At 34.8% G+C, this 13222-nt stretch overlaps 1 protein-coding gene across 2 annotated transcripts in view; it reads right to left on the bottom strand.

The window, feature by feature from the left end:
* Positions 1-11348, bottom strand: part of EPC1 (enhancer of polycomb homolog 1) — an 89739-nt gene extending 78391 nt beyond the window's left edge. Inside the window, exon 1 of one of the 2 annotated variants that reach the window (XM_016160104.2) lies at positions 11056-11348. In XM_016160104.2, the coding sequence (XP_016015590.1) occupies positions 11056-11058 (3 nt within the window). In that variant the 5' untranslated portion in view covers positions 11059-11348. The remainder of the gene's footprint in view (positions 1-11055) is intronic. The other variant, XM_016160105.2, reaches the window with a different exon arrangement.
* Positions 11349-13222: the final 1874 nt, after the last annotated feature.

Below are 13222 nucleotides of genomic sequence, written 5' to 3'. Positions count from 1 at the left end.
ATTTCAAGAACTAATTTTCAAGTAAATGATCTTAAACCAAAAATTTACTCATCATTCAGATTTTTCTTAATGAAGTTGGAAATCGATATTCGACAATCATGGAATAGTCAGCCATCAATTTTTGTCATCATTTAAAGTGACTAGTATAAAGTATTGTTAACATAATAAATAAGGTGAAATGAGAGAATGAAAACCAGCACATGAAAGATAACCTACGCAGAGACCACAGCTTCCTAAATATGTATCACGGACATTGAAAGACTCAGGAAGGGACAATGACAGGGAAAGTTTCTCCTTAAGTGTGCAGTGTTTGAAGCAGTATGATATCATTGTCTTCACACACGAGAGAGAGAGAGAGAGAGAGAGAGAGAGAGAGAGAGAGGAATTTCTGGTGAGTGTAATATAGAGTTCACAATGGTGAATTCCAGAGCTAAAAAAAAATCTGCATGGAAACTTCCAATTTTATGCTCATCAATTACCATCTAAACTTTTAAAAAGATTAGTAAGAGGTGAATTTCACCAGAAAAAAATATAATGGAATTTAGTGTAGATAGTCTTGAGTTTTAGATATAAAGAAAAAAATTTCATTTAAGTCTAAAGACTTCATAGACTTAAAAAACAAATTTAAAATTTCATATATTTGGTATGTAAAATAGAATGTATATTAAAATTTTTATTCATTATTTAACTAATGCTTTATTTTCAAGGGTTTTCCCACTTTTTCTAGTGGTTCCTTTAATACTGTATAGCTGAATGAGCATACTTTTAAAAATGCACAATATTAAGGAGTTAAATAAAGGTGTGTTTTCCAATGGAAATTTATACGTTTTCAAATTTATATGAACTCTAAGTTCCTACTCATTTAAAAGGAATACATAGACAACTGTTTATCTCTATGCTCTCAAATGGCAATGTCATTCTGCCATTTAATCAGTCTGGTATTTCTCTTCTTTTCTCTTTTAATTTCTATCCTTTTTAAGAAAAAGAATCCTAAGTTCTTAATAATATAAGTAGCCTTATAAACTCATAATTGTCAAGGAATATTACTGAAGCAAATTCTTTATGCATTTTTCAACTTTTAGGTGCTCTCATGCTGCCCCCTGCTGCCCAGTATTCACATTTACTAAAAATTGTTCCAAACTTTCAATCTCTTCTGCTTCTCTTTACTCTCTCTCCCCTTCAAAACTTACTTGGCCAGAGATTCAGAACATTGAAGTTTTCCTCTACCAGGCTAATGGGTAAGCAGATTACTATAAAAAAGAGGTAGTTTCCTCCTACTTATCCCATCAGCATTTTCTGGCCAGTTACAAGCATCTGGGTTTATATTCTGTGGCCAATGACTGACATCCAGATAGTCCCTAACTTGGGATTCCAGGTGCTGCCTGTGCTTGTTCCAAAATACTGTCATGGGTCTCTCCCAGGCCCTGAACCCTCATGTTATAGCTTACTTTTTACCCACACTGGACTTCTAGTTGCTATTCTCAAATACCATGTGTTTTCTCTCCTCCTTGCTTATGCTCACACTGCTCTCTTTACCTGGAATGTCTTCTCTCAATTTCTACATGTTGAAAGCTTTCCCATCTTTCAGTTCTTGGGTAAAAATCACCTTCGAAGTTTATCTCAATTTCCAAATGATTCTCTTCTTCCGTTTTCTTTTTAATCCTTTAAGGCTCAGCATTAATGTTGTTGTTGTTTTATGTAGTAGAAGCTCAATGAAGATTTATTTAATAAGTGAAGAGCAGATAACAAAGGCATCTTACTTACTTCTTGGAAAAGCTATTTGACTTGTTGACTTTCAATAGAGTACCTGGAGAGGGCAATGAGAGCCTCTCTAGTACTGCAATATCCATACACATGAATGGGGTGATTTTTAAAAACTCCTATCACACTGTGAAAGTCCTATTTTGATCCCTGATATCAACCTGAACTTAAAGCTTATTCTGAGTGCTTATGATATATCAGGCATTATTCTAGGTGCTTTAAATGCACTAACTTATTACGGTCTCACACCGGCTAAATGAGGTAGGTTAAATTACCTTGTTTTATATAAGAGGAAACAGAGGGTCTGGACAGATAAGTAATTGGCCCCACGTTGTACATGTAATAAAGGGCAGGGCTAGGAACTCAAACAGGTCTGTCAAAGTTATGTACTTAAAGTATCTCGTGCTGACTTCAATAGAAATGTGTATGGAGAGGCCTCTAGTCAGCTATTCTGGAAATTAAAAAAAACTTGTCTATAGAATAAAGTTGGAAATTGTGACCACACAGTCAGACAAAGCCATAAGAGAGATTCTGTGTTAACTGAGTATCTGTTAATGTCTGCAAGAGTTGATTGTTCTAAAATAAAAAAAGTTGACTATTCTACAAGATGAAATGTGAAGGAATGTAGGATTCTGCCAAGTTTGGAGGTCTCTAGATTTTTATATAAAGGACAGTAATATATTCTAGAGCATTAAAAAATAAAAAAATCCAAATATCTGTCAATTGATGTAGCCACTTGTGTGGGGATCAAATTCTAACCTGGCTTGAAAAAAGGAAAGATATAACTCAATATTTTAGGCAAGTGAGCTTTGAGAATGCCATTCAATCCCCCTCTCCCTCCCCCTTCTCTCTCTCTCTCTCTCTCTGTCTCTCTCTCTCTCTCTCTCTCTGGATACAGTGAATATAAATAAGGCTCAGCAGGCCACATCAACATCTCAGACAAGGGTCTAGTTATGTTCCAACCAAAATCTCTGCTCATCAAGAAATCTCAATAAACTGAGAAAGTAGACCTAAAAAAAATTCACTTGGAGAGGCAACACCTGAAATTGTTTGGTAGGATATATATACTGTTATCCTCAAAGATATGCATCTATTAACTTCAGAAATATTTTTTAGTGCAGGTAATTGTTTTCTTTAAGAACATTTGGCCCAATGCTGTACAAGATGAGCCTATTAGACTTTTGAGTAGGATTCCTAAGTTATACGTAATGTTGAAACATTAAAGAGAACTTAAGAATCACTGTATTTAGAAGTTAAATTTATAGTGTTATAGATGAGACCAAACTTTAAAGAACCATCATTTCTAAAATTGCAAGATTCATAAATATGATAAAACTTGTAAACTAAATTTAAAAACATAAGAACTGCCTTTGGATATGTAACTTTAGTAAATTTCATATTAATTAAAAAAAAACTCAAGTTAACTTTAGAATAGTCTGTCAATATACAAGACTCACTCTTGAGGACATAATGTAACATAATTTAAGAGTAGCTATTAGGCTGGCCTCTTCCAGCTAAAGCTGGGGTTCATTGAGTAGCCAACTTAATGCTTCATCATATAGAACTTGATTGGTCAGTTCAGTTATCTTTATTTTAGTTTGAAACCTTCCTTGCATCCTAGGAGGTGGATTGTAGCTTTTGAAAGATTTAGATGAGAAATAGCAATTCTAATCTACCGATCTCTCAAATTTTAGGCTTCGTGTCTTACGTCAACAGCGTAACTTAGCAATTCTTAACCCCAGCTGCGTATTAGAATCTCATGGACAGGTTTTGAAAAAGATTTATGCCCAGATCCCATCACAGACCAACTAGAATCCCTGGGATGGGGTGCAGCCATTTTATTTCTGGGTGATTTTAAGTTTAGGCAGAGTCAAGAACCCCTGGTGCAGCAGTGTGAGCCTATCGTGGTCTGCAGGATCAGCGCTGTCCAGTAGAACTTTCTGCAATTATGAAATTACCATGGATTAAATGTTTATGTACCCCTCCCCAATTCATATATTGAAATCTTAACCCCAAATGTAATGATATGCAGAGGTGGCACCTTTGGGAGGTGATTAGGTCCTGAAGGTGGAACCCTCATGAATGGGATCAGTGCCCTTATAAAAGACACCCAGAGAGCTTTCTCTCCCCTTCCCCCATGTGAGGACACATTGAGAAAATGGCCATTTATGAACCAGGAAATGGACTTTCACCAGACACCGAATCCACTGGCTCCTTGATCTTGGACTTTTCAGCCTCCATAACTGAGAAATAAATTTCTGTTGTTTATAAGCCACCCAGTCTATAATATTCTGTTATATCAGACTAAGACAAAAATGTTCTATAATTTTTTTTGTCTACCATGGTAGCCATTAGCCAGGAGTAGCTACTAAATTATTAATTTTAATTAATTCAAATTTAAATGTAAGTTTACATAGCTACATGTGGCTAGTGACTACTGTATTGGACAACACAGTTCTGGCAGTTTTAGGCCGTTTTAAATGATCTGAATCCATCATTATATAGATGCTGAGTGACTCCTTTTGATACTAGACCAAATCAGCCTAAATTTACTACTCTTGCCTCAGGGTACTTCATACTAACTTCTCTAACAAGGATTCCGGTGATATGAAGGGATGGCTCAAAGCTCATACTGGCTTCTGGAAATGTTAGGGACATTGAATTTGCTGATTGTTTTTCACTCATTTGTGTTGGCAATCTGTTCCTTGGACTTTGTACTTTAATGAAAAATGAGCAAAGTCCTTCAGGTCTAAAAATTTCTTAAGTCTCAAAGCAGTGAAGCAATTAAACTCTTGGAAAAGGTTCTGTTTGCTCGTCAGCACATTATAGTGTTTTTCAACTGGAGGTTCTGACCTCTGTCTTGGAGGATGGAGAGAGTCCAGTGGATTGGGGCAGCAGCCTGAGTTTCAGAGCTAAATATAGGTCATTGGCATGGCAGCCTTTCTTTCTCAGTCTCATCGAAACCATGTCATGTTAATGAATGCGGGGCATTAGCGGTTGGTGGGAAAAATCTTGAGAAAAGCCAGCAAAATGCCACAGATACAGAAATCTTTTTAGGTGTAACTTGCTACTGAGTGCAACTAAGTTCTATTTTTACCTGCTTTTAAAAATTATTTATGTTACGAATTGCTGTTTTTTTTTTTAAGGTTAAAAATAACACACATACATGAGTTGTTGGCAAATAAATCTCAGATGTGATATTCATGCTGAGGCATAAGAGTCTTCCTTCAAATCATTGCTGAACTCTCCGCTTTCCAGCGAGGCTATCCTGACCACACTACGTAATGTCGTGATATGTATTTATTACTATATTTGCCAAATGTTAAGTGATATCCCTTAAAGTTTGGCATATTGAAAAGTCAAAATATTTATCATGGCAAGTACCTTCTGGTTCTGTAGAGAAGTGTCTCAAAAAGGGGTCTCTGGACCAGCAGTGCCAGCATCATCAGCATCATCTTGGAGCTTGCTAGAAATGCAACTTCTCAGGCCCTATCCTAGACCAACCAAACCAGGAATCCTAGGTGTAGGGACCAGAAATTCGTGTTTTAGAAAGTTTGAGACCCACTCACTGATCCAGAGCAGCAGTCCCCAACCTTTTTGGCACCAGGGACCGGTGCTCCTATGAGAATCTAATCCCCGATGATCTAAAGTGGAGCTGAGGCAGTGATGCTAGCGCTAGGGAGTGGCTGCAAATACAGATGAAGCTTTGCTCGCTGTTACCCCCACCCTTGCACCGCTCACCTCCTGATGTGTGGCCCAGTTCCTAACAGGTCAAGGACTAGTACTGGTCTGTACCTCAGGGGTTGGGGACCCCTGACCTAGAGTACATTGAATCCCCCCAAAATATCCCAGAGTTGAAAACTTCCATACATCCTGAAGTTGGTAACGATGGAAACATTTTGTACATAAAATTGACCTTGTAAGTTGTGATATATAAGCCAATATTTGGACCTAGCATTGTGAATTATGAATTTACCCACTTCAGTAAAGCCTCACAGACTTCCCGATCTTTGATCTTTATTCTCCCTATAAAAATTCAACTTCTAAAAGAATTTCATGAGGTATTCCTGAAGAGGTAAGATGCAGTACAAATGTGCCTTTAGCAAATTCAACATATAAACATTCAGATATATATAAATTAGGTGGGCAATTGCTCATTTTATGAAAAGGTTATTAGATTTATAAAATAATTCGCTAGAAGATTCTTTGAAACAGTGATATCGCACATATCACATATATTTTAAATAACATTTAAAATATGTCATTTATACACCATAAATTTGTAAATATCTAATGTGATTATATAGAAGAGTAGGTAAGTAAACAAGCTTTGATTTCAGACTCCCCAGGTTCAAACTCCGGCTTTTTCATTTACTTTGCAACCTGGGCTAAATCTCAGCTTTTTATTTACTATGTAACTGGGCCAAAACTCTCTAGGCCTCGGTTTCCTCATCTATAAAATGGGTGTAATAATTGTTCTATTTCCAAAGTTTGTGTGAGGATTGAAGGAGATCATAAAAGTAGCGTTTTTAGCCTAGAGGCTGGATCATAGTAAGCTCTAATTAAGTGTTTGTTTTTAGTGTTTTTTAAAAAAATTAGCTACATCTGTGACCAGTCTGGTCTTCGTGAAAACAGATATTCATGTTTTACCACTCAAGAATGTTTATAGAAAGCAGTTAAATTTTATACAAAGCAAATAGAAGCTGACCATATTGAGCATTGGATACTCAGCAGGTGTTCACCCTTTCAAGAGCTCTTCACTAGCCCAAGCAATCATAGTAATTTCAATCTCCTTGCTGGATAGGTATGACTATGTCCTACAAACTGGCCAGTGAGCTATAAGAAGCAGTGTGCTGTGTGCTTCTGGAAAGAATTTCTTCACTTATAAAGAGATGTATAAGAGAAATTCTTCCCCCTTTGGAAATTGTAATATCAGGATATGATACTTGGGGCTACAGCAACCATCTTGTGACTATGAGGAAAGACATGACTAACATTACTGCAAAGTAAAAAAACAAAACCTACGAAAGAACTTGATAATGCTGTTGAGCTATTGAACCCAACTTAGATCTGGCTTGCCTCCTGGTTACTAATTAGGTTGAAATGATCAGTTTTTTTTTTTAATGCCACTATCAGTAGCATTCTATATTAGTATGAAAGCAAACTAAATGGCATAATACATCTTAGTTAGCATGGATTAATTGGCTCTAGTACAAAAGGAGCCTCTACCACATTTGAAAAAAGTTTTCATTAAATGGACCTCAGAAGGACATGCTGCAAATTCCATCTACCAGGATGATCCTCTCCATCTCTCTTCTCAAGCAAATAAGTTAATGTTTTATTTCTCATTTTGCAATAATAATTTGCATTAGGTAACCAACTATTTATGTAGCATCTTTTTGGGTCATATCCAGAATCTGAGGGCTACTTTCCCCTCAATGTGTGAATATTTAGTATCCAAATATTGGTCCTTCAGTAGAAGGACACTTGTTAAATCCTATATAAACAGATTTAAATTAAAAAAAAAATTTACTCCAGAGATCTTATTTGACCTTTATCACCATATGGGAACCTCCCACATCTAAGATCTTAGATTTAAAGTATCCTTAGAAATTTGAATCATATTGGATTATAAACTCCATGAGGGATCCTTGCCTCTTTTTCTTATTATTGTCTCCTAGTGTCTTAGCATAATAGCACATAATAGATTGGAAGAAAATATAGAACAAACCAACCTCCAAATAAAAATGAATGTTGAACAAATCAAGCATAAAGTACACCACTTTAATCTTTTTCATAAAGAAATCATTATCTTTGCTTTACTTTCCCTTTAGATTCTTCATTCGAGACTACTTTTCAAAGAAAAAAAATCATAACACAAATACTGACTTTGTCTATTATTTCCCCCTTCTCTTCCTTTGCAAAACCATGCTGAGTAAGTACAGTAATCTGAATAGTCTCATGGAAAGTAATAATATGTCAAAAAATGGCAGAGGTAAATATGCAAGAGCAATGAGTAGAATTAGAAACATATACAATTTCAGGTCTGTATTGAACTTGGTTTTCAGAGGGGAAAATTTTTAGCTATTTTTCCTTCTTCTAAAAAAGTTCATTCCAAGGTATGTGAAATTGGTCCTGGCTAATATTTTCAGCATTTTATGTTAGGTCATCTTAATGTCCCTATAAATGTTTCTTCCTTTTGTTAGCTCATTTTTCCTAATTGGTTTGGCTAACCTGAAAATTTTCTCAGTCTTTAGCAACACTAATGAACACCAATTAATAAATTAGGAAATTATGTTTTCTCATTGGATTGTCTTAATAAAATTCTCAGTTTATTTCTGGTATTGATCAAGCTCTATAATTTCAAGTTCATTTTTTATTATTTAGAATTTGACTTACAGATTCTCCATGCCTTTGGTATCATTTATTTCTTCTCTCTACAACCTGTTTTTTGGCCATCTCACTACTCATTGACCCCTCCCTCTATCAGAGGGATGGGCAGGGTGAAAAAATAATATATTTTAATATAGTCAACTTTGCTACTTGCTAAGATCTTTGATTAAATTGTGTTTAAGAAAGAAACAAGTGTGTAATTGTTCATTAAAATGACGTTTCAAGATTTAAAAAAAGAATTCTTTATTGTTCATGATCTAGCAACTGTTACTGTGGAAGTCAAATCTATATGCAACATTTAATAAATAAAGATTTTTGTGAAAACATTGTTTACGATAATAGTTCTAATCATAATCACACCAAACTCATGAGCCAAATGCCTACAAAAATGTTGCCAGTTAAAAAAAAGACTATCCACAGAATCAAGAGCTAAAATGAAGCACAAGGTGAATTTAAAAATGGAGAATAATATAAAATAATGAATTTTTTTTCTTCATAAATTTAAACCTCTTTACTTACATAGTGATGTAAGAGTCATGGATGGAAGTATATCTTTAATATAAATATCCACAGATGATATTTTAAAGTGAAGATTGAACTATAATGGTTACTTCATAATCAATGATGTAATAGTCAATGATGTAGGAGAACAAAGAGCATTGCATAGCTACATATGGACTTCATGGCATCAGTTTGTTTTTAAAAGGGGGCTAAATTATATAAACAGCTTTAGTTTCCATGAATTAAAATTTAAAATATCACCAGCTGAATTACAGAATATTCTAGCAATAAACATATTGGTGGGTATATTTTATTCAGTAGATCAACTTTAGAGAACTAAACTCTCCATCATAACCAGAGGGTTAGATAATATACGTATACCTGCAGTATTTCATTCTATAAATAATCTATAATGTCATAACTAGTCTTGATGGGGGCATTTAAATTTTACAAAGAGATAAAATGTTACAGTGAATATTTTCAAATTTTATAGCATAGTATAAATAAGATGTGGGCATAATATATAATTATTTTTGAAGTTCAAGGAAAGGATCCTAAACGGGTAAATTATAGGGACACAAAAATCAGAAATACTATTCCTAGTCACTTTCACACAGTCTTTTTCTTCAGAATTTTAAATGATTAATGAACTAGCATTTTTATATTTTGAAGTGAATAAAAAACTTAGAAGCTCACAGAAATTTTTACTCTCTCAAGAAATAATCTGTTCAAACGTATGGAAAGGTGGTCTATGATACTATTCCAGTTGTTTTTATTTTATTTGGCAAAATAATATGTTTTTAGGTATAACTACTGATTCCTCCCACTTTCTTTTTGAACGAAGAATATACTTACTATCTTTATAAACAACTAAAATGTTCACAGAGACCAGTGAAACCCATGTCATATCATAATATACATTTTTGTTCTTGTGAGGCTTTGGGCCTAAATCCCATATTCTCTAATCAGATAACTCAATAAGAACAAAGAAGAAAAAGATTTATCCTGAATTCAGATATGTGATACCAATATTTTAAATGTTAAAAGCAGTTGTATACATATTCTTAAAAAATTATTTTATTCCAAAAATATTTGCTCTTTTTAAAGTAAGGATACACACTAATTCAATTGAAGTATAATTTCGGAATAAAACAAATAACAATGTAGGCAATATCACATGTCGAACTACTAGTAAATTCCCAGGAAAAACTTAGAATAGTAATTTAAGAAATCCCTAGGTTCAAAATGAAATTCAACTTTTACAATGTTCAGTGAACTAAAACTCAACGTTTTGTTAAACTGAAAAGACATTAAAATGTATAATATTGTAATATAAGGAAAATGCAAAATGTTACTGAGGAAAGAGGGTAAACCAACAGCTTTATCACTGAAGAATTCTGATATAATCATATCAGATAAAACACAACTGCAAACTGCATGCTTGTCCCTGATGCTCCCCGGACTGGCTGTGACGACATGTCTGCTCTCAACCACAGTTCACAGTTCACAGAAAGCATTTAAATCATACAACTAAATAATTTCCTCTGACCAAATTAAACTTTCTTTAAGGAAATAAAGGAATAAGAGAATAGATCAAATCTTGCCCCACCTCTTCTTTTTCCTCCTTTTTTCTTTAGTAAAACTGACATAGATTGTTGAGGAGCACTACAGCGCCACCAACACAGATCAATGCAAAACAAAAAAGATCTCCCACCGTGTGCAAAAAGAAAAAAAAATTAGAAAAATGCCAAAAATTACAAAATGTCTCCCAAATGTACCTTTTTGGAGAAATACAAGATAGATCTGCAAAGATTATCTAATGAAGAGCCTCAGAGAATTAACATCATAGAATACAAGTTCAGATCTGATCAGCAAATAAAAGATCCACTATTTAGTAACAGCCATAACTTAATATAAACCCAGTTATGTCAATCTCCACCTTCATTATACCAAGGGCAGCTTTTCTGTAGTTTCTGAGTGATCCATCAAGAAAACCACAATAGGCCTTAAAAAAATTTTTCAAAACTACAGCCATAGTTCACCAGCTGACAATTTAGTCCTGGACACATTAGGTAATATATAATTTTTATAAAGAGGATATGCACATATTTGGCATATCCAACATTGCTGGCACAAAACAAGTCCATCTTGAAATAGCTGAGGTCCTCCGTAGTTCACAGTAATTAAAGTATAATTTATATTATGAATATTTAGCTTTAATAAAAAAACTATTTTTTTTCTTTTGGTAAAGATTAACTAGACAAGATTAGGTGGAATGTGCAGATCAAAGCTAAAGAAAGATACAAAGATTGGTTTTGTAAGAAACACAATGAAAATCCTTTTTATCTGGTGGCTCATTCAAATATTTAATGACATAAATGTTTAAAATTACAAACTTACCATTAGCGTAGGCAAAGAAGAAGCCAGTTCTTGAAAAATAATTGTAACAATATAGGCTGGATACTTGTGTCCCTAGAAACAACAGCCTCCAGGCAGCATATGGATCTTGAAACATCTTTACAATTTTTGGTAAATAAAAAGTAATACTTTCTTCCATGATCGGTAGCTGAATGGGGTGGCTTCCCCCAGGATCTGTGGGCGTCTGGGAAAAATCGGAGAAATATCTACGGAAGATTAAAAGCAGAGGAGGCAGCGGCAGCCAGAAGACTCTGGGGTTAACAACTTTGCGATGGCAAGCAGACGTGCTCTGATTGGCTAGGAGGGCAGTGTCCCTACAGTCTGCACTATCCCCCGCTCCCCCCGCCTCCTGCAGCTCGGAAAAAAATGCAGTGTGTGTGCCATTTTACACTGGGCTTTTAAAAGCACAGCCATCCAAATGACAAAAGTCTAAGCTCGCTATTAAGTGACACTGCAAAACAATAGCACCCACGACTGCTCGTTAGCTCAGGAAAATGCCGTTTTAACATCTTAAGGAACACTCTCGTTTCTTGTATGTGGGATTTTACGGAACATAATGCTTTTCTTAAGCGAATTGTTTATCACTTCACAAATGTCGGTATATAATTTGGATACAAATATGGCCATTTAAAAACTATTTCCTTCAAAACATCTTTGATTTGATATCATTAAGGTACCTAGAGAAGCCAGTCATGCTTGCACAAATTCACGACTCCTTTGGCTCGGAGAGCTTTAATTCCTTAAAAAAACAAAATTTGTTAGACATAGTAACTAGCGTTTGTTCAGAGAATAAAAATAAAAATAATGAATTTTGTGGCTAAAATAAAAACAATGAACATTTTTTTTCTCCGTAAAAATTACGTTTCAAAAACCTTTACTGGCTGACAATTCTACCACTCTGCCTTACAAACAAAATGGCTGTGGTACTGAGTTTTTTTGGATCCTCCCACTGTGCCTCCTCCTGGCCTCCAGGAAGTGGTAAAAATCCAAAATAAATACAGTACTAAAAGTACATTGTCCAGTCTGAACTCGGTTGCAACGTTTGGTAAGGGGGTCTTAGAAATCTGCTTTTTGTTAGTTTTTTGTTTTGTTTTGTTTTAATTGTTTTAGAAAGAACATCAATCACTAGAGATTTACTTGACTGTAATTTGAACTTCCTGCTTTACATATTTATAAGGTCTTTCACCTATCTTGGCAGGCTTTCAAATTAAGTGGGCTGGGAAATTTGATGCTCTGTCTCTAGTTGTGAGCTGAGTCAGGTATTTGGTGGTTGCAACTGGGCTTTTAAAGAAAAATGAAGTCTGAAACTTAAAAAAGTGATGTTAAACGAATACTATTCTATGATTGATTACAAACTTAAAGTCGCAAAAGAAAGCAAATATCAAAATGTGTCAAATACTGCATGTATGTTTTAATCGAACATATTTGGTATAAAATTCTTTGTCAGCTACATTTCTAATGAGCCAAGGATAGAACACGATTTAAAGGAATTGGATGCAGAAAGGGATGGGGAATTGCCTACATTCTTCAGGAGCCTTGCCCCTAGATACACGCGCGCACACACACACACACACACACACACGCACACACACACACAAAGTCAATAATTTCTCTGCTTGCCTGGCATTTAACAGGCAACATTCTTAAAGAGCTATAAGTAGGGTTACTATATAATTTATAGTAAACCAGGACAGTTTTGAGTATGAAAGGGGGGCATGTTACTAACTATGAGATGACTGGAATAAATGGGGACTATCCATAGTAAACCAGGAGGTAGAGCTTGCTATGTATTTAGAGAGACCTCCTTGAACTCTTGCCAGACAAATCACCTACCTACAGACATGGGCCCTAGGTCCAAGTATATAGAACCTGACCTAGACCCTTTTTCTGGGCTATGTCTACTGTGCTTGTTCTACTGTCAACTGAAGTGGAAATGAAAGACTCAGATTCATATGTATTTAATGAACAACTGTGGCAAGGACAATATCAATATTTCCATTTTAGTTTGTACTCTCACCAATAGTGACCTAGTGAGAGTAAATTTCAATGACAGTTATTTGAGTGAAATAAGAAAAACATTTTTAAGAGGTCATCTAATGAAAAGAGTATATTAATATTTTTTGGAAAATTTTAAACAGTTTTCCTCCCA

Source organism: Rousettus aegyptiacus, unplaced genomic scaffold (assembly GCF_014176215.1).
Source record: "Rousettus aegyptiacus isolate mRouAeg1 unplaced genomic scaffold, mRouAeg1.p scaffold_m13_p_10, whole genome shotgun sequence".
NCBI lineage: Eukaryota > Metazoa > Chordata > Mammalia > Chiroptera > Pteropodidae > Rousettus > Rousettus aegyptiacus.
Note: the sequence above shows the minus strand (reverse complement) of the source record. Positions and strands in the feature narration are given on the sequence as shown.